The 22,142-nt window shown below is 38.0% G+C and overlaps 1 protein-coding gene across 8 annotated transcripts in view; it reads right to left on the bottom strand.

Moving 5' to 3' along the window:
- Window positions 1-22,142, bottom strand: part of CFAP46 (cilia and flagella associated protein 46) — a 141,270-nt gene that overhangs the window by 20,603 nt on the left and 98,525 nt on the right. For 7 of the 8 annotated variants that reach the window (XR_014712519.1, XM_084635260.1, XM_084635258.1 and 4 more), the window contains 13 exons: window positions 20,343-20,525; window positions 19,417-19,552; window positions 14,092-14,280; window positions 11,990-12,178; window positions 10,263-10,397; window positions 8,864-9,043; window positions 7,742-7,912; window positions 6,955-7,052; window positions 6,021-6,100; window positions 5,153-5,334; window positions 2,630-2,751; window positions 2,101-2,183; window positions 92-256 (listed from right to left, as the gene is read on the bottom strand). Coding sequence is in view for 7 of the 8 variants with exons in the window: in XM_084635260.1 (XP_084491386.1) it covers window positions 92-256; window positions 2,101-2,183; window positions 2,630-2,751; window positions 5,153-5,334; window positions 6,021-6,100; window positions 6,955-7,052; window positions 7,742-7,912; window positions 8,864-9,043; window positions 10,263-10,397; window positions 11,990-12,178; window positions 14,092-14,280; window positions 19,417-19,552; window positions 20,343-20,525 (1,913 nt within the window). In the remaining variant the exon portion in view is untranslated. Of the gene's footprint in view, window positions 1-91; window positions 257-2,100; window positions 2,184-2,629; window positions 2,752-5,152; window positions 5,335-6,020; window positions 6,101-6,954; window positions 7,053-7,741; window positions 7,913-8,863; window positions 9,044-10,262; window positions 10,398-11,989; window positions 12,179-14,091; window positions 14,281-19,416; window positions 19,553-20,342; window positions 20,526-22,142 lie in introns of those variants that run through there. The other variant, XM_084635261.1, reaches the window with a different exon arrangement.

The raw sequence follows: 22,142 nt of genomic DNA, 5'->3' as shown, positions 1-22,142 counted from the left end.
GTATGAAATTTTGTCTCATAGTCAAATGTATTCAATGTAAAATAAATGAATAACATAATAAATAATTGATTTTATGATATCATCATTGTACCTGGTTCTTCTACATGTATTCGATTGTAGAGAATTTGGAGAGAAAAGTCTCTGGATACAGAACTTATTGCCTCCTCTTGAAAGATACTTAGAGCTTCCAGAGGTAACTCCATAAGTAGTTTGTCTGCTAGTAATATCACACAATCACCTAAATCCGTAAGTCCACCTGATATAACAAAAATGAGATATTTAGTAATTCTTCATAAATATGTTAATAATTAAAATTACCTGAGAATATGGAGTTTCTTCTTTATCCCACTGCACAAAATGCTTTTTAAATAATGTTATATTATATTTTTAATATTAATAATTCAATAATAATCTGGATAATTCTCTTCATCCAAAGAGAGGCTCTGCAAAGTTCTTAGGATATGCATTTGTGGAGCGTACTCCTCCTTCAGAGGAGAAAGTACCTCATGAACAACCATATTGTCCCTCAAGCAATGTCACATGAATTTGACATATATGCAGTTTCCAACATGGGAATAATATTAGGAAATGTACAGACTTGCCCATTCTGACATGCAACATCCTAAGAAAAAGGCAAGTTAAATGAATTTCAGTCAGAGTACACTTTCAAAGGAGCTGTTATCCAAAGACAGCAGTACCTTTGTGTATGAAACAAAGCAAAATGGTTACTTACTTTCTTGTAACTGTGGCTCTCCCACTGACATAGTGCTGTCCACACTGATGCTTATGTCAGTGTAATTTATGTCGCTCAGGGGGGTGATTTATTCACAAGCCTGAGCAACATAAGTTATTCTGACCTAAGCTGTAATGTAGACAATGCATCCATCTACTTAGCTAAGACTAAGAAACTAACAAATTTATTAGAGCATAAGCTTTCGTGAGCTACAGATCACTTAATCGGATGCATACAGTGGAAAATATAGTGGGGAGATTTTATATACACAGAGAACATGAAACAATGGGTGTTACCATACAGACTGAACAAGAGTGATCAGGAAAGGTGAGCTATTACCAGCAGGAGAGCAGGGGGAGGAGGAGGAACCTTTTGTAGTGATAATCAAGGTGGGACATTTCCAGCACTATACAAGAACAGTAGGAGGGGAAATAAACATGGGGAAATAGTTTTACTTTGTGTAATGACACATCCACTCCCAGTCTTTATTCAAGCCTAAATTAATTGTACCCAGTTTGCAAATTAATTCCAATTCAGCAGTCTCTCCTTGGAGTCTGTTTTTGAAGTTTTTTTGTTGAAGAATTGCCACTTTTAGGTCTGTAATCGAGTGACCAAAGAGACTGAAGTGTTCTCCGACTGGTTTTTGAATGTTATAATTCTTGACGTCTGATTTGTGTCCATTTATTCTTTTATGTAGAGACTGTCCAGTTTGGCCAATGTACATGGCAGAGGGGCATTGCTGGCATATGATGGCATATATCACATTAGTAGATGCGTAGGTGCACGAGCCTCTGATAGTGTGGCTGATGTGATTAGGCCCTATGATGGTGTCCCCTGAATAGATATGTGGACACGGCTGCTACTCTGAAACACAGCAAAGACTATCTTCCATTGGCATAGCTGCATCCACACTAGGTTTTTCTTGACAGAACTATGTTGGTCAGGGGTGTGTTTTTTTTCACACCCCTGACCAAAATACCTATGCCACTGTCACTTTTCAGTATAGGCCAAGCCTAGGACTGTACTAAGTCATACAGACTGTGAGGACCCCCACAGCCTAGAAGAGTGGAGGAGAAGATGAATAAGGAGACTGATGGATCCCAGAGAAGTTCTCTCTTTTTGATCTTCTGCAATGGGTCATCTTTTCTCCCAAATAGATTGTCTTGCTATGGGCTTGTGCAGCTTTGAAAGCAGTGGATAATCTAAGCAGCTATTTTGCAGGCATAATCAAGTACCTGGACATGTCCGGTAAATGGCCTAAATTGCACTTACAACTATTTGTACTTACAAACTGTTGCCGGAGGGGGGGGTTGTGTGTCAATATTTCAAAATTTGTCCCTACATATTATTTTCTAGATCTGACATACCTTGTAATCCAGTATGTTTTGTCTCCTTATCTTTGGCTTTTGTTTTTCCTGATTCTGCTGTTGATACTGATGGACTCTGCTGTCTGAAAATAAGAATTATATCTCAAAATACTACATATATCATAGCAAACTTGAATTTTCAAAGCATTGTGAAGGAAATAAGTGTCTCAATGTCATTGAAATTTAGTGGATGTTGGAGGGCCTACCTCCCTTACGTTTCTTGGAAAATGCAAGCCTTAAATAGTTTAATGATAATGTTTCAACTCTGATTTTAACACTATATAACTTTTGTTATACAGTAACATTTAACAGTGATGGCCATTAATCCTATTTAAGACCTGATCCTGCAAAGACTTACATATGTTACCTTTAAGAACATAAGTAGTTCCTTTCATGGGACTATTCCTGCTTAAAACTAAGCATGTGTGTATGTTTTTGCAGGATCAGGAACTAACTTCATAAATATTTTTAATGTTAATTTTAATATGATTTAGGAAAGGAGATGATAAAACATTTGTAAAAATCTTACCTAAAATCAGTAAAATCAAATACTGGCAAAACTGGTTTCAGATATTCTTCCATGGCTTTTAAAATATCACAGAAATCTGATGTAAAATTTTTCTCATTTTCATTTATGTTTTCTGTTAGATTCTATCATACAAATAAAAAAATCATTGGAATGCTTACAAAGTTAAATGACAACAAAGATGGGAAGTACAATAGGTTAATCAGGGCTAAATTGAATCATCATAGTTTGTAACTAATTGAAACATCATAATATTAAAATAAACAATTTCCCTTAAATCACTGAATTAATTATGTTTTAAAATTGCTCTCTCTGAATGCTTTATTAATGTCAGCATTTTGTTGAAATCCCTTCTCTAATGCAAGAATCAGTGCAATAATGCCTGGGGATATAAAATAAGATATTTTAGCTACAAATACTTTATACTGAATAACACTTGAATTGCTGTAAAGGAGCTAGCTGGAAGGAGGAGGAGGAGAAAGAAGAGAGAAGACCAGAAAAAGACAGAAGTAAAGTGATGGCACAAATCAAGGAAGGAAAAGTAAGAAAGGGGAAATGTGAATAGTAGATGGGAGTAGTAGAGAAAAGGTATGGCCCCAGAGGGAGAGAGGCTGATGAGGGACTCAAACAGGCTGAGGAAAACAGATGGGAAGAGAACTGACAGGCAAAGATGAAAGGAGGTGAAAGAAGAAATGGACAGAGGAGGGAGAAAGTAGATTAGAAATAAAAGGAAGAGGGAAATAATTGAATAGCATAGAAAGGAAAAGTTAAAAACACATACAATTTTAATTTTACACTGAAAGGTCCATTTTTATAGCTATCTCACCCCAGTCTCCATTTGTGTGGGTGTAACTATGTGTGTGCATGAACACTTACACATGCTATTGTGAAGTACTAAATGTCTGTATGTACAGTTGATAAATGCTATCGTATCCACATGCAGCAGATGGGTTCTGTGAAGTAAATTCTATCCTTTGCAGGCAAGTGATAGCATTTATTAACTGAACAGGCAGGTCTTAGCCTTTCAAGTGTCATTATAGGTAACTGAATACATACAGTTCATATGCACACATGGAGGCCAGTGTTTTAAAACTCTGGCCTTGTTCATTCTAACCTATGTTATCATGCTATTGCTATTCCTTATTGGTCAAAAGGAAGGGAAAGGAGAGGGAACCAAAATAATGATCAGATAGGTCTCCATGACAACTAAGGCTGGTTATGGCTACAAACAAATTCATCAATATTTTGCCCACCAGCTTAAATCAGGATTTTTGCTGAGGGACACTGGGATGGAAAAGATAAGGTTCTCCTTTTAGTTTTAAAATTCCTTCCTGATAATTGGTGGTATTCAAAGATTTGTTTAAAACCAAAAATAAGCATTTAAAGTTTTTAAAAAGCAAGGGTTCTCGTTTCAGACATGTTATTTATCACCCAGTTACATATGTATCGTCACCTAATTACTAGAGGCCTGCTTTTACTAGTAGTGATGTAGCAACCTCCATGAAACTTGGAGAAGTGCAGATTGCAGGAAAGAAGTATCTGGAAAAGGCACCAAGAAGTCAGTCTGTGTGCAAATGGCTTGAATGCTAGCTGCAATTGCAGCAAATCTGTAAATAGGTGCTTTAAAATAAACTACCATTTCAGCTTTACAAGCATGCAGTCTTCTCATGTTATTATGCTGCACACGGGACATGAAACACTGACAATCTCAGACAAAGATTTATTTGATCAACCTTTTTTATTCAATTATAGATGTTTTTCAGTGCTTTTGTTAGGAGGCTATAAATTAAGAAAAAAGTTTGACATTTGAACATCACATATTGTATGCCTGTAAGAAAATTAACTACTGTGTGTAAAAGCATATCTAATCTAATGAAGCCAGAGTTCTTGAGTTGACATCAATTTCCTGTGATCTTGCAATCTAAACACAAATGAATGCATACTAAGGACCCAATCCTGCAATTACTTATGCAAGAGCTTTAACTTTATGTATTGTGAGCAGTTCCATTGACTATTTAAGGTTAAGCACTATGTAAATCTTCACAGGATTAGGGCTTAATAGGGACCTAATGATTTTCAGGAATGCCTAAGGGAATTAAAGCCAAGGGGGAGCTTGGTACCTAACTCCTATAGTTTCTTTTCAAAACCTTTTCCCTAATTTTTATATATAAGTAGAAATGAAGACCTCTTAAGATATACAATATTCCATTTGGGGACAAATTATGAATCTCATTTTACATCAACATTCCATCAGTCTAAATTGTTAAGGAAGTTCAAAACTGTTGAAAAAAATCAACAACAACAACAACAGAACAACACTCCATTATTTAGAGCAAAGAAAATAACGGTAAGTTTCAAAGTAGAGCATACACAGGAGATAACAGTTACAGAGCTTATAAGAAGTTGCATTTGAAATAAATGTTAGAAACTGTAGATGAGGGCTATTTTGCCCAGCTTTTTGTTTTATCTTCCGTATATATTTTAATGTCTATTTTAAAAATAAAAATCCTGAATCAAATATATTACCATATCTATTTTGGGAGTAGTTTCTTGCCATTTTTGAAAGTCAATTTTCTCTACATGGAATTTCTTTTCTATTTCCTGTCCGAGGAGATTGTTCATCCTTTCCTGTTTGTAAAGATGTACTTTTCCCAACAAAATCAAGATTGTATCAGGATTCACAGGAAAACGAGAAACTTTAGCCTGCACTAATAAAAGAAAAAAAGTATTTCTTTCTAAAAAAATAATTTCCACATAGCCACAGATTTTTTTATATTCCACTTTGAATAATTCCAGTATATAAAGGGTTAAAATATAGTATTAAACAACAGCACAATTATTTAGGTATAGTCAATATCGAGGAAAAAACAGTAATATAAGTCTGTCTTGAACTTGGAGACACAGTGGCAGAAAGAGAATCAAGTATCTAAAAGCACATTGCCTGGAGCTGCAAGAAAAATGATTTCTCCCCCACGCTATTAAAGATGTGTTTGCATTTTATTATTATGACATATAATACTTTAAAACACACAAATCACACCTGACCTATAAGAAGGGTATAACAACAAAAAGTTTACAATAACCATTATTCTGACTTTGACCATTTTTTGGCCCTCATAAACAACGCGATTAGGTTATTGTAAATTTGGACTAGTGATAAGCACAGAAACAGTACATCTGTTATGCATATAACTTCCACAGGCATTAATGGGATTTATGTACATAAATTTCCAGGTATCAAGACAAGACTACACCCCTTAGCACACTGTCTTAAAATTATATCCATTGCTTGACAGCATGAGTTGGATTTTCTTGTACTGAATGCAACAGTGAGAGCTATGGATCTCCTAACATCACCATTTTGATCACTTTATTTCTAAACAGAGACACTCACCCATTGGCTGACCTGGTTTTCCTTTCTGTTGTCCGCTACTGAGTTTTGGCTTATCAATCATTGCACTATACAACATTGATCTATGGAAAGCAATAAAAATAGAATGGAATATTTGACTATTCACATATTCAGACCTTTCAGCCTTTCAAAGCAATAATTACCACTACCCTGGTGGTCTTTGAATTGCTGCACTAATTTTCTTGTCCATCCCCTTTCCCCCCGCCCCGACACTTTCTCAGGGTATGTCTATACAACAGCTGGAAGGATGCGTCCCAGAGTGGGTAGACAGATGCACTAGCTCTACTTGAGCTAGCATGCTAAAAATAGCAGTGTGGCCACGGGCAGTAATTTGGGCTAGCTGACTATGTACCCACGGGGTTGGGTGGGTTTATACTTGGGTGGCTAATTGAAGTGGTCACACTGCTATTTTTAGTGCGATAGCTCAAGCCTGTCTATCTGCATTGGAAAGCATTCTCCCAGATGCTGTATACATATACCCTTATGAAAAAAGGAAGAAAATCTCTCCTTTCAGGAAGCCTGCAGAGTTGTAAGCAAACTTCACCCAAGTGTGTGTGTGGAAGCTTGGGGAGAAGATTCTCTGTTAAGAGACTTTCACTGATACACATCTGGTCCTTCAGTCCCACAATCTCTATAGGGATGCATAGTGAAACATGGGGGCTGTAAAGTGGACCACTTTAAAGATTTTGGCTCTCTCCTGTCCACCTGAGGAACAGAAAGAGAGAGCACTGTGGAAACTTAAAAATGACTTTAGGTTCATGTTTGAGTTTTGGTCAGTTCTTATTTTTTCTGAACTTGTTCACTTACCCTAAATTACAAAATCAACATAATTAGAAGTAAAAGATAAAAAACAGTCAAAATAACTTGGGAAAAGGAAAATAAAGTTTGTACAAAACAAAATGATAAAGTTTTATACCTGTCATTTGAATGCTGGAGAATGAGTATATGGAAGTTTGGTGGCAATTCATTTATGATGTTAAAATGTTGTGCAAGAACACAGAGATTTCCCCATGCCTGTACAATAATTTAAAACTGACATTACTTTTGCTATCTTTTTATGAACAACACTTACAGTGCATTCATCAAGAGACTGATCTATAATAGTTCCAAAAAACAAGGCACTGTTATTTCCAGAAGGCATACTTAGAAAAGAATAGTGTAGTGCACAATAAATGAAGTTAAAGCAATAATTCATGGCTAACATTAACATGAGTTATTTGCCTACTATACTGCATATCAAGCTAAAAAACTACCAAATGCTGAAACCGATTTATATTATCAGTAGAAAGGAATAGCAAAATATTTCAACTCAACATTTATACTTTCTAAAAGCAATTCAAGCATTTCCATAGGAATATACACCTGGACCATTTATACTCCTCTGTAAAAGGAACTGTATAGACTATAATACATATGTACAAATATTATACATAATAATGTATAATTTGGGAGAAAGAATAAGATCTTCCGGAGCAAACATTTTGCCTACCAAACAAAGGAGCAGATCACAGCTCTAATCTTGTAAAAAATTAAATACATATGATTAACTTTAGTTTAAGTGAAAGGAACTTTTCACGTGCTTAAAATTAACCATGTAAATAAGTGTTTATAGGACCAGGGCCAAAGGAATTAAAGGGAGGGGCCATTATTTTGCTCCAGAGCAATTTCGTTCCACTCATATATAGTATTGTTCAAAAAGTTACCTTTGAGGTAGCAGTTAGCCTCTGCTCCACATTTTTGAGAAGATTACTGGTTATGTCCCCTTTTTGTTTTAAGTGATGTTGAAGATGCAATAGTGCTGCCAGCTGAGAGCTGCTAGTGTTAGAAGTGGCTGCTAGCAGGATATCCTTCATCATCATAGATGATGAACAGCTCTGTAATATTTTAATATTCGTTTATTTTCCCAAATGTTTCATACAAATATTATGAAAAAGCTTGTCAGATAAAAGGTGAAATGAAATGGCAAACATATTACCATTATTTACAGTTACAAAACAGTGTAAAAGCTTTGGCGATAAATTATGAGGACTGGAAGATTTCTTAGCTATTAATTTCCTTTCTGAAATTGATCTCTCCGTCAGTCCTGATTGCTGGAACGCTCCTCCCTGCACTGAGGTAGGGAGAGATCTAATGAGTTTATGGGAGCCTGGGCTTCCAAATCAGGCTCACTGGTATTGTGTCAGAAGAGTACTTCCAAAGGTGTGCAAAAATTTATTTCAGCAATTCAGTATCTAGTAACTATAAACACAAAGTAACTAGAAGAAGACAGCTTAAACCACCTTCAGGAAGCCTGAAAATTAGTTGCTGGAAAATGGTCAACAATGCCAAGGGTTAGACATACTGATGTTGATATCAATCTGACAAACCAAACGTACAGGTAAAATTTTCCAATCCGCTTTAACACAATGAATGCAGAAACCCAGGGCATCATTTTCACAATCCTAGAAACCCAGCCATTTTTACAATCACTTTAGAGGGCAGAATTGCACTTTTTATTGCAGTATAGTTTTCTTTCATTTAATTTTATTATATTTTATACATAGTAAAATGATACAATAATGGTATCTACTAGTGAAAACCTGAAGTCCATATTATGAAAATTATCAAGGTTTTACAATGGTCAGATGTCAATAGCACACTGACAAAAACCACTAAAATCAGCAAACATATTTTATATTTAATTATTATTAATAATAATACCACTACCTAGTTCTTACATAGTGGGTTAGTGGTCAGTTGTCATGCTATCCAAATAGACAAATTTACTTATGGTACTCAAAGCTCTTTTTTATATTGTAGAGGGACTTAAGCAGCAGTTGTGTTACCTGATGAAGGGCCAAAAACTGGCTACTTGAAACTGGATCAAATCGTCCAATGCATTCAATGATTTCAAGACTAGCAGCAGCCAGAATATCAATTATGTTGTTACTGAATGCAACATTCATGCACTGAAGCAAAACTTCACTGGATTGAGAGAGGTATCTTTGGGCCAAAATCCGTTTTCTCTAAGTAATAAAAATAAAAATGTTCTACATTAAAATATTTGTTAAATTACATAAATACATTATTGATGCATTTTTGATCACTACAATCTTGGCAGAAATATCTGGTTTTGTTCTTGTATAATTGTATTTTTTTAAAGTTTGATGAAAAATTGTACAGGTTTAGTCTCCTTGTAAGGAATACATTTAATATCTATTAACATCAGTGAGAGTTAATAGTGTGCAATCAAGAGCCTAGACTGAATGATCAGTTAGTAGAGAGCTATACCGATGAAACTATTCTTTTTAAAAACATCAAATCTTAAACATTTAGTTTATATTTTTCTTTTAAAAGAGAAATGTCTACAATAAAACATCTACAATTATGTATATGTACTAGCTAGTATTATACCAAAATGCCAGTCATTATTAGCCAATCAACACTACTGGCATATGTATAATCACTATAGTTGTTTCTCACTAATCACTTGTGAATGAGAGTAACTTCCTACTCTGACTGGCTTGTGTAATTTTCAAGCTGTTTGCCAGCAATAAAGACACCAGCCCAGCTTCTTGATCCAGTCACCTGAAGCAGAAAACTTCAAAATGTTCAAGAACAAGAATGTACCAAAAATATGCCAAAAGTAAAGAATATGGGATTGTACACACTCAGGCAAGTTAAAAACTCTTTAGTCTCAATTCCCCCTTCTCCTCAAGTGGGTTTCCTCTCCTATAATTCAAAGTTCTTACAAGAAGAACAGGCACATTTACGTTTGCCTTGTTTATTTACTGTACATTCTGCAAATCCCAGACACTCTGTCCCAACTCAGTTCTGAATACAAATTAAACCAAATGACAGCTAGTTAGGGAAGAGGAGGTTAGCTAACCTGTAGCAACCAGGGAGATGGGGAAAAGGGGTAAGAGTGAAAGAAGAGGAAAATGTGAAGGGAGAGCAGGGGAGGTGACAAGAAAGAAGAATCCAACAGGTTTTGTAACTTGTATTTGGAACAATATGCCTTTGGCAGCTTGCCAACCCCATTTTCTGTTTACTTCTTTACTTTGGATATTTAATTAAAAGCTTCAGTATTAAAATGTTAATTGTCTGTAAGAGTGAACTCTGCTACAACACTCATTCTTCAGCCTCAGATTCCATTTGCTAAAAACACCTCACCCCTGAGGCTAATCAGCCCCAGCATAAAAAGGAAGCCCTCAAGTTATTTATATAAATATCTATGTAAAATACCTTTAATTCATTTGCTTTCTTCCTTTGCTCATCATGTTGGTTTTTACTAATTGGAGAACTGCTACTTATCATTTCACGTTCATTGCATTCTGCTTTGGTTGTGGGAGGCTTCATGGTGTTCAATGGAGTTTCTTCCTACCCACCAGAAACAGAGAGGATTCATTAATATATCTATCCCACTAAAATTAAGTGCATTAGTTATTGTGCTTTAAGTTAGGAGGAGTGAAATTCACTGGATAAAGAGGAAGCTAGTTTCAGCCTTAAAAATGGAGAGAGGGTCTATCTCACCACAATAATACCTTTATAATATCAAGTGAATTAGCAAGTTTATGAGGCATTAAACTCTGGTTAGCAGGTGATAGTGATGAATCTGCTAAGTACCTAACATTAATCAGGACTCGTAGGAGAATGAAACACAAACATGGGGATGGATTTTTAAGCAGGAGACCACAACTTTATTAACTTTAATGGTGGAACATAAACTGCCCACCAGAGCATGAGGTACTTACTCAGGTACAGTGCAGTGTTAAAAGGACTCATACTAAAAAACTAGGTTTCAGAGTACCAGCCGTGTTAGTCTGTATTCGCAAAAAGAAAAGGAGTACTTGTGGCACTTTAGAGACTAACAAATTTATTTGAGCATAAGCTTTCGTGAGCTACAGCTCACTTCATCGGATGCATCTACAACCATGAGAGCTAGAACCTTACTTTTATATTTTTAAATGAAAACAGATTCTCACATATTCCCTTAACTCCAGGAGCTAGGGCTTTAAGGAAAGCACGAAATATCATGAGACACATGATAAAAATCACAATAGTAGGCAACACTAGTAATAGTAATGTAGTGGGGAAGCAGTGGTGAAAGAGTTAAAGAAAACCTTCTCCTCCAGGCCCTGACATCACTATTTTACATTCTGGTAAATGTCCTGCTCAATTCATGTCTCATGAACATTTTTATTCAGGATTTGAAGAGGCTCAACTCTTTTCGCCCAGTGGTCAAAATACTGTAAAAAGACGTAAACTTGAGCTTATCAAATAACATTCACTGCATTTTATATATTTTCATTCAGAATCAGATTCTGCCTGCCCCATACAGACAAGCACAGAAGTCTCCCTCTCACTGCACAGCCTATACAAAAGACATACACAATTTTACACCCTGTGCTCTGGGAGAGCACGGACTGCTAAGTCCCTCCCAGGATTTGTCTACACAAACAGTGCATGGCAAGATGGGATGTAAATCTACAGTGCACTAATGCGCTGTTCAATAACTGTTCATGTGGACCTGGCTAAAAGTTCCTTAGTGTGCAATGACCTATTCCCATTTAAAAGTGGATTAGATCAAACTACACTAGAGAACTTTTAGTGTGCAGTAGCAGGGTTCATATGGACAGTTAGTGTGTGGCATACTACTGTGTTGCAGATTTACTCCTCAGCTTGTCCTGCACTAACCATTTGTTTAGACAAGCCCCCAGGAACACATCTCAAAGGGAGTGAGGAAGCAGGGCTACAGCAGAGGTGGCCAGCCACATGGGGCTGCAGAACACAGGCGAAGGTGTGCACCTGGGAGCTCTGGGGAAGGCAAGGCTCCTTTAACTATGGGTTCTGACTAATTTGCACAGTCTATTCCTCAATTAAAAAAGCATTAACAGTACATAAAGAGCAACATTCTAGTAAGCACTTATCAATATATATCTAATAATCTTAATTTAGAACCAAATTCATACCGTAACAGTTTCATTCCAGTAAATATCTGAATTTAAGGGGTCCACATTAACTGCAAGTAAACGCAAAGTTTTCCCAGTGAGATACAGGTACTTGGCTTTGATATCAGGACATCCTGTATAAAGACTCTGTAGACTTGCTAACTGAGCCAGCGCAACGTGACCCACAGTCCGTCCTATGTCTATCCATCCCTGGTAAAATCAAAATTATGTTAAATCAAGTCACATTTTCATATATAAAATAAATGTTCTCCAAGACATCATGAATGAATGAACGATTCATAGATTTATATTGCTCTTTAGCTTGAAATATTGGGTTTTGGGGTTGCATGTGAAACCTAATAATTAATTCTTCAACTTCATGTAACCTTCTTTTCTCTGAAAACATAAAGATAGTTTCAGCTCTATTCCTCCCTTTTTTGAACGCTGAAGCAATAATAGAAAATGAAAACAGAAAATAAATCTATTTTATTTTGAATGCTGAAATTCAATATACTAAAATTTATAAATATGAGAATTTCCAAAATTATCAATATTGGAAACTAATTTCCACTACTTGCTTTACCAAAGCATGTCAAGGGCTCTGTTAATTTTCAAGGCCAAATGGGACAATTTTGATCATCTCTGCTCACCTGCATAATGCAGGGTGTAGAATTGCACCAAGTGATTCATACATCAAGCCTATAACTTCTGGACAAGTTATAGCCTGTCTTTTAGAAAGACATACAATACTGATTTAAAGACTTCAAGTGACAGAGAATCCACCACATCTCTTGATAAGTTGTTTCAATGATGAATTACCCTCACTGTTAAAAATTTGCACCTTATTTCTGGTATGAATTTGTCTAGCTTCAGCTTCCAGGTATTAGTTTCTTAGAACAATCCTGATCTTGTTATGTACAGAACCATTGCTTTTTTTTTTTAAAAAATAACTACATATCTTTCTGGAGTGTGCAAGGTTAACTTCATATACTCACTAATGGACTAGTAAGAGTAGACAGTGTCAGAGGGCCAGATTCTCAACTACGGTGAACCAGTGTAGATCCATCTACTTAAATGGAGCTATGCCCACTTACACCATTCAGATAACCTAGCCAAAAGAGCAGGGGTTAATTTAGGGGTTGATCCTCTAAACTCACTATAGTAAGCACTATACCTGGAGGTACTGGGTGGCCAGTGATGCAGTATTTATGAGGATTCATAGCAGACAGTTTACAGCAGGAGCGTTGATTGGGACTATTAGGTGGAAGATGAGCAAAGGCCTTTCTATTCAGGTTTATTACAAATATTGAAAAATGAGTGAAAATCGGTGCACAAAGTTAACTTCATGGTTTTCAGGGTAAATTTTGGGGTTAATATTCTGGAATGGGAGGACAGAAAAAAAGCAACAAACAGAAAAAAGTAACAGCTCTGAAAGTAAAAGTAGTTAAATACTGTGGTTTATTTCATGAAGTATATTAATAGAACATATACATATGCATGTGCATGTGTGTGTATCTTCCATTACATTGCCTTACTTTAACAGACAACCCTACATTTCTACTAAGACTAATTTATTATTAACAAACCTAATGAAATATATTGGATTTTCTTAAAATAATCAGTATTTTCATGTTGTTGAGTGGTCCAAAATTCAGATGAAAAAATCTGTAAAAAAACCGAATTGTTTTTTTAAAAACCTGGGAATTTCTCAGTAAAAAACTGAAAATGAAGGGCCTTAAGGATGAAGTACAATGCTGCAGTCATATTATGAGTATGAGTGGTGAAAAGAGTGTGATTTAATGGGGAAAATGTAGTTCAGTGAAGACAGCTCAATTTCACTCAACTTTTGCTTCTGACAATAATCCTTAAGCCTTTGCCTTGGAGAGACAAGAGCCTTTTTGGCACAGAGAACAGGCAAGGTCTTAACAAGGTCGTGAAAACCCATACTTGAATGTTCTGTGCCCCCGTATTCAAATGAAAGATTTGCCAGCCCTTTCTCCTGTTTAGCAGTTATTAATCAGTTATTAATTGTTAGCTAAGGCGATCCCTCTAGCCTAACACAAGGATTTTTTTTTAAATATAACATTTATAGTTAAATCACAGGAAGGATCATATGTAATTACCTGTTCCACTGAAGCACTATCAGGTGTTAACCTGACAAATTCTTCGACAACTTGATTAAGTGATCCCTCTCTCAGCTCTTTCCGCTTTTTTTCCGCATTAACAAGATGAAGAATATCCAAATTAATTTCCACAAAGCTTAGCTTCAGATTAGCAAGCCGTCTCATTAATGGCATACTAATATTTCTAATCTGAAATATAAAAAAATTGAGTGGAAGTCCATCTTTAAATCACCGTCATCGATTGGTCCATCAGCCCTCACAGAGAGAACACTGATCGCAACACATCAGTCGCATTGTTCTAGCCAGTCCTTCAGCCACCTGCTGGCCAGGCTGTCAGTGGCCCTGGACATCCGATCAGCATAGTGCACCGCAGCCCACAACCCGAGCAATCCGCCAGCCTCAGTCTCCCAAGCAGCTGGGATTACAGGCACACGCCACCGCGCCCGACCTATCTTTAAATATACAGTGTTAATATTTTTGTTAATTTATTGGATTAAAGTTAGAATTTCAGAACTCCTTTAATTATTTGAGGCACACATTTTAAATAAATAATAATGAGATCACTACATTATAGCACACTGACATATTTCTATGAAAATAATAAAGCAGGGAAAGAAATAAGGGTGGCATTTCAGACCACCTCACAAAAATTTTTCCACATGTAAGAAGTCACAAAGGAAAAATCATGGAGAAACCTGTGGGAGAACTGGACAAGCAGGGTATCCAGAGCTGCATCACTGGCCAAATAGAAGGGACTGACTGACACACATGCATCCCTTTTCAACTAGATCTTTGATTTTTTTTAATGTATCCTGCTCTATTCTGTGGAGATTTTTGCCCCATACAATAACTCCTTGCTTAACGCTGTAGTTATATTCCTGAAAAATGTGACTTTAAACTAAACGATGCTAAGCGAATCCAATATCCCCATAGGAATTAATGTAAATGGGGTGGGTTAGATTCCGGGGAAATTTTTTTCACCAGACAAAAGACTATATATATATATACACACACACACACACACACACACACACACACACAGTATAAGTTTTAAACAAACAATTTAATACTGGTACATAGTGATGATGATTGTGAAGCTTGGTTGAGGTGGTAAAGTCAGAGGGTGGGATATTTCCCAGGGGACGCCTTACTGCTAAATGATGCACTAGCAATCAGCTGAGCCCTCAGGGGTTAACCCATTGTTGTTAATGTAGCCTCACACTCTACAAGGGAGCACGAATGGAGGGAGGGGAGACAGCATGGCAGACAGAGACACACACACTGTGTGTGTGTGAGAGAGAGAGAGATGCGCATTGCCACTTTAAGTACGCTGACCCCACTGCCTTTTAAGTAGATCAGCAAGTTGAGACAGAAGCTGCTGCCAGGAAGCTCCCTCTGTCCTGAACCCTGTCGTGTCCCCCCCCGGTTCTATGGAAATGGGGTAAGTGGGGTGCAGGAACAGGGGGACACCCTGACATTAGCCCCCTTTCCCCCCCGCCCCCCCACACAGCAAGCAGGAGGCTCCGGGGAGCAGCTCCAAGGCAGAGGGCAAGCGCAGCCCATGGCAATTGATAGCCTGCTGGGCGGCTGCCACACAGGAAAGGGCGGCTGCCACACAGGAAACGGGGAGCTGATAGGGGGGCTGCCGGTCCACCCTAGCTCCAAGCCACCACCAGTTAGCTCCAATGGGCTGCTCTTCCTGCAAGCAGTGGACAAAGCAGGTGGCTGCCAAACCACGTTATAAGGGAGCATTGCACAACTTTAAACGAACATGTTCTCTAATTGATCAGCAACGTAACAATGAAACAACGTTAACTGGGACGACTTTAAGTGAGGAGTTACTGTACTTATCGCTATAGTATCTGAGCACTTTTCAGCAGCTCTGTATTTGTTAGACAAAGTAAGATCAAAGAAATGGACCTTGCACTTGGGAATAGAAAGTGGTGAAGTTTATAATCGTCTTTAGTTCTTATCTGTGTCTTATTTTAGGGTTTATCCCACTGTGCATTCATAGTATTAGGGAGTGACCCATTTTGACTAGTTAGGTAACTATATAATGGTCTTCCCTTATCCTATATATTTCTGACAGATCTAGATATTATTTTTATATCATGACAAACCATACAGAAGGGTATATTTCTCACCTAATAACTTACTGTATGCTAGTTCAAAAAGAAAAAGGGATATATTTCCTAATACCCAACACAATGCTTACTTCCCTTCCTTGACATTTCACTTCTAGCTGATCTAGACAATTCTAGCAGAGTAAGCCCCCACAGCAGGGAAGCACAATTCTTCTTGGTACTGTCTTAGCCAGGGAAGTGCTTTAGCCAAGTAACAGCTAACTGTGGTTTCAGAGTAGCAGCCGTATTAGACTGTATCCGCAAAAAGAAAAGGAGTACTTGTGGCATGTTAGAGACGAACAAATTTATTTGAGCATAAGCTTTCGTGAGTTATAGCTCACTTCATCTGCTGGAAATGGCCCACCTTGATTATCACTACAAAAGTTTTTTTTCCTCTCCTGCTGGTAATAGCTCACCTTACCTGATCACTCTCGTTACAGTGTGTATGGTAACACCCATTGTTTCATGTTCTCTGTGTATATAAAATCTCCCCACTGTATTTTCCACTGCATGCATCCGATGAAGTGAGCTGTAGTTCATGAAAGCTTATGCGCAAATAATTTGTTAGGCTCTAAGGTGCCACAAGTACTCCTTTTCTTTTAAGCTAACTGTGGTGTCCATCATAATTTATCATTTAACAGCAGAAATGTGTCTATGGGCTAAAAACAACTTGGACAAATGAAAGCAGCTATTCTTCAAAAATATGCTATCTGTACCATTTTTAGAAGTACTAGCAAAAGTCAACTTATCTCAGTGTCAGACTTCTGGGGGGAAAGGTGGGGGAGGATTCTTACCCTCGTATAGATCCATTTGCAGGATTAGGACCTAAATATTTACTCTGTACTAAGGGCCAATTCTGCTCGCAATTACACATGTGCAACACTAACCGCTGTCTAAACAAACAGTTAGTGCGTGACACAAAGGGGTGTCAATCAACCTTACACTAGAGCGCCACACACTAACTTTCTGTGTGGACCCTTCATTAGAGTTTCACAGAAGTAAACTATGGATGGAATCTGGTTTCTCGTTTCATAATGAAAGTGAAGAAATGACAAACTGAAGTTATGGTATTTAACAGGAAAACTTGGTTTCATGTGCTCTGCTGGTAAAAGACTTCTGAGTCTCAAACAATAGGCATAACACTGGGTTAGGCAAATATAATAATACTCCTTTGAATACCTAAGCACATTTTTCACCTCACAGATTAGAAGGTGGTCTGGGGGAGGGCAGATAGTCTATAGTGGAGGGAACTGGGGAAGTTTGGGCTCCCTGTTTTTTTGCCCCTGCCCAGTGCAGGTTACAACAGCCTGGAGACTACTCTAACTTTTGGCAGCTATAAGTAGTCCCCAGAGATCTGCTAGCTGGGATCCCTGGCATGAACTGGGAGCTGCAGGGAGGGAGGTGTAGGAACTAGCTATCCTTGCTCCATGCCCATTAGCATGCATTTCTAGCTGGTAGTTGTGAGCAGGGGCTGGCCATACTGTGCTACTCAAGTGGCACAAAGGAAGCAGAGTGAGCTGAAGAATCTAGCCCATAATATTTAGAATTGGGATAAATGAGAAATTCAGCTTCACATGGGAATTTTTTCTTTTCTGCCTTATATGAAGCATAAAATAAAATAAAGTCTTTTAAATTTTGTGACAAATTTATCCTGTGCTCATTTTTAAAAAAAATTAATTTCAACTTTTTTTATTTTCATTATCTGACAAATCATTTATTGAACTCTGGTGAACTGGTTTACAGCCTGATCAAAAACTGTCAATACAAATTCCTTTTAGTTTTTTTTAATCTGAGTTATGATGATTTTTCACTGTAAATGTCATATTTTTTCTTTTGAAAGGTTTGCGTCAAACAATCGTTTATCTTTTAGAATGTCTATTAGTTGGCATTCCTAATTTGCTTTTTCTTCCTCAAGTTTGCTGTAGTTTATTATGCAGGGCATTTATGATGGATTTATAGTGAATGTTTGTGAGAATAATGTCATATTCAGGTAGTTCTGTTTTTGATTGATTTCTTTAGTATCTGGATAAATATTAGAATTAAATGCTGAAAAAATAAGTGGGAAATTAGCTTACTTCAAAAGAAAGAATATATTTGCAATGCTAGTATCTAATTTCCAGTCAAATTTTACAAAGAATGCTATTGGTGTAAAAATATTACAACAGGATTTCCAGGAAACAGGATTGGCAGTAGTGCTTAGTGGACAGGGCACTGGACTGTGACTATGGAGACCTAGATTTGATTCCCAGCTCTGCCAGTGGCCTGCTGTGTGACTTTATACCAGAGGTGGGCAAACTACAGCCCGTGGGCCACATCCAGCCCGCGGGACCCTCCTGCCCGGCCGGCTTGCCCTCGGCCCCTCTCCCGCAGCCTCAGCTCACTGAGCTGCCCGCACAATGCTCTGGGTGGTGGGGCTGCGAGCTCCTGGGGCAGCGCAGCTGCAGAACCTGGCCTGACCCAGTGCTCTGTGCTGCGCGGTGGCATGGCTGGGTCCAGGGGGCGAGCACGGCTGCAGCACCGCCAGCCACCGGTGCTCCAGACAGCGTGGTAAGGGGGCAGGGAGGGCGGGGGGTTGGATAGAGGGCTGGGGAGTTCAGGGGATGGGGGTGTGGATAGTGTTTGGGGCATCAGAGGGCAGGGAATGGGAGTTTGAATGGGAGCAGGGGTCCTGGGGGAGCAGTCAGGAAGGAGGAGGGGTTGGATGGGGCAGCGGGGGGCAGTCAGGAGCAGGGGTTTCAGGGGGCAGTCAGGAATGACGGGGGGGGGTTTGGATGGGGCAGTGGGGGGCAGTCAGGGGACAAGGAACAGGGGGTGGAGGCACATCAGGGGGCGAGAAGTGGGGGGGAGGGAGATAGGAAGTGGGGGCCGGGCTACACCTAGCTGTTTGGGGAGGCACAGCCTCCCCTAACCAGCCCTCCATACAATTTCCAAAACCCTATGCGGCCCTCAGATCAAAAGGTTTGCCCACCCCTGCTTTAGACAAATCATCTCATCTCTCTGTGTCTCCATTTTTCCTTCCATCTTTTTTATGCCTTGTCTATTTAGAATCTAAACTCCTTTGGGCAGAGATTGTTTCTCACTTTGTTCCCTGCCTGCCACAATGGGGCACCATCTCAGATGGGGATTGCAGGAATTTCTGTAATACAATTAATAATAATCCTAATTGAACAGATCTCGCATACAGTAAAAGTATCCCATTTACCTCGTGAAGTGGAAGCAAGCTCCAGATATTGTTAAACACTTCTTCTTCTTCATATACTGCTCTCTGAGCTAACTTGTATGCATCTAGATAACAACTATGTTTTTCTTCTTCATCTTCTGTATGTGTTGCAATTGTTCTGTAAAAAAGCAAAACAGAGTTTTACAAGAGTAGTAGTATAAAAGATTATTACTTCTATAATGCTATAAATATTCAAAATGCTCAATGAACAACTAACTTGCATTGTTTATGTATATTGTTTAAGACTCAAATACAAAAAGTAAATATTTAAGCATTAATTTTTTAAAGGCCTTATTCTTGGAACAGGTTAAGTCCCTTCTGCAACATAAAGAGGACTTAAAGCTGCCCTAAATGGATAGCTGGAGAGTCTTCTGCCAGAAGGTATGCCCCCGTGGCATAAGGCTAGCGTAGCTGGCTTTATTCTTCCCATTCTCCCAGTCTCTGAATGGGGTGTCCTGGGGAAAGCTGGAAGTTGGAGCACACTGTGCTCTGGCAATCTCTAGCCATAACAGCAGACCATAGGGAATTGTTCAAGAGACATCAATGAAAGGAATCCTGTGGCTACTTTAACTTATGCCAAGGGTGCTGGTTCAGCAATCAAATGGCCCTAAAATAGAAAGAATCCTTGGTGCTTTATTCTGACCTCAAAGGTAGAACACATAACCATAAATCTTGTGAGAACAGCTGCTACATGCATAGGAACAGTAAATCCTTGATTTTACAGAATATTTGTTGATATATTACATCAAGAATGACAATGTGAATCCAAAATCAGGATATAGAAGTAGGTGATATTATTAACCCTCATGCACTTTTTCCCAGACAGCTGAAATCTTACTCTAAATCAGCACCTGATGAGTATTTTAAATAAGGTGTAATAAACATTTCCAGCAAATGTGTAAGTTTACCTGTGAATATTTGCACGTTCCAGCAGGATCTCAGCACTATGATCTTTATATCCATAACGAAGGAAGTCCTCTTCAATTTGAATTAATTTGTCATATGGTTCCTGTAGCATACTTGATAACTGAGAGGACTCAGCATTAACCTTCATGAAATTTTGGGCATATTTTATTTGAATAAGTGTTCTCCTTTGGAGAATAATAGAATATATACTAGCATGGGATTAAGAATTCTGATAAACAGTTCAAGTATCAACCTCATATTTGTGTCCAAAAACTGATGTATTATTTTTCTTTCTGCCTCCTTTTCCATTTTTCTGTTTGTAATGGATATGGAGGAGGACCCCTTCTAATTCTTTATATATCTTAATATGCTTTAACAATTAGATGTAGTTTTAAAATAGAATATACAAAACATGATTTTCAGAAACAATGTTTCAACACCATATGAGTGATGCCATGGTGCAATTATTAGATCCATATTCATTTAATACATTTACCTAGGCCTAAGCAGTCATTTAAAAGATAGCTAAATTAAGAAGTCCATATTCAGTTAAAATAAAAACTACTGGAGTGATTCTGTAATTATAAGGAAAAGGAGACAATTACATATGCTGTTTAGGAAAGAGAAATAAAAGGTAAAGGTGGTGGAGTAGCATTGTATATCAATGATGAGGTAGAATGTAAAGAAATAAGAAGCGATGGAATGGATAAGACAGAGTCCATCTGGGCAAAAATAACATTGGGGAAGAAAACTACTAGAGCCTCCCCTGTGATAGTACTTGGGGTGTGCTACAGACCGCTGGGATCTAATTTGGATATGGATAGAGACCTCTTTAATGTTTTTAATGAAGTAAATACCAATGGAAACTGTGTGATCATGGGAGACTAACTTCCCAGATATAGACTGGAGGACAAGTGCTAGTAATAATAATAGGGCTCAGATTTTCCTAGATGCGATAGCTGATGGATTCCTTCATCAAGTAGTTGCTGAACCGACTCGAGGGGATGCCATTTTAGATTTGGTTTTGCTGAGTAGCGAGGACTCATAGAAGAAATGGTTGTAGGGGACAACTTTGGTTCAAGTGATCATGAGCTAATTCAGTTCAAACTGAACAGAAGGATAAACAAAAATAAATCTGCGACTAGGGTTTTTGATTTCAAAAGGGCTGACTTTCAAAAATTAAGTAAAATTAGTTAGGGAAGTGGATAGGACTGAAGAATTTATGGAACTAAAAGCAGAGGAGGCCTGGGATTACTTCAAATCAAAGCTGTAGAAGCTATCGGAAGCCTGCATCCCAAGAAAGGGGAAAAAATTCATAGGCAGGAGTTGTAGACCAAGCTGGATGAGTAAGCATCTCAGAGAGGTGATTAAGAAAAAGCAGAAAGCATTCAGGGAGTGGGAAGGATCAGCAAGGAAAGCTACCTTATTGAAGTCAGAACATGTAGGGATAAAGTGAGAAAGGCTAAAAGTCAAGTAGAGTTGTACCTTGCAAAGGGAATTAAAACCAACAGTAAAAGGTTCTATAGCCATATAAATAAGAAGAAAACAAAGAAAGAAGAAGTGGGACCGCTAAACACTGAGGATGGAGTGGAAGTTAAGGATAATCTAGGCATGGCCCAATATCTAAACAAATACTTTGCCTCAGTCTTTAATAAGGCTAAAGAGGATCTTAGGGATAATGGTAGCATGACAAATGGGAATGAGGATATGGAGGTAGATATTACCATATCTGAGGTAGAAGTGAAACTTGAACAGCTTAATGGGACTAAATCGGGGGGCCCAGATAACCTTCATCCAAGAAT

Source organism: Lepidochelys olivacea (genome assembly GCF_965140295.1).
Source record: "Lepidochelys olivacea isolate rLepOli2 genome assembly, chromosome: 7".
Classification (NCBI taxonomy): Eukaryota; Metazoa; Chordata; order Testudines; family Cheloniidae; genus Lepidochelys; species Lepidochelys olivacea.
Note: the sequence above shows the minus strand (reverse complement) of the source record. Positions and strands in the feature narration are given on the sequence as shown.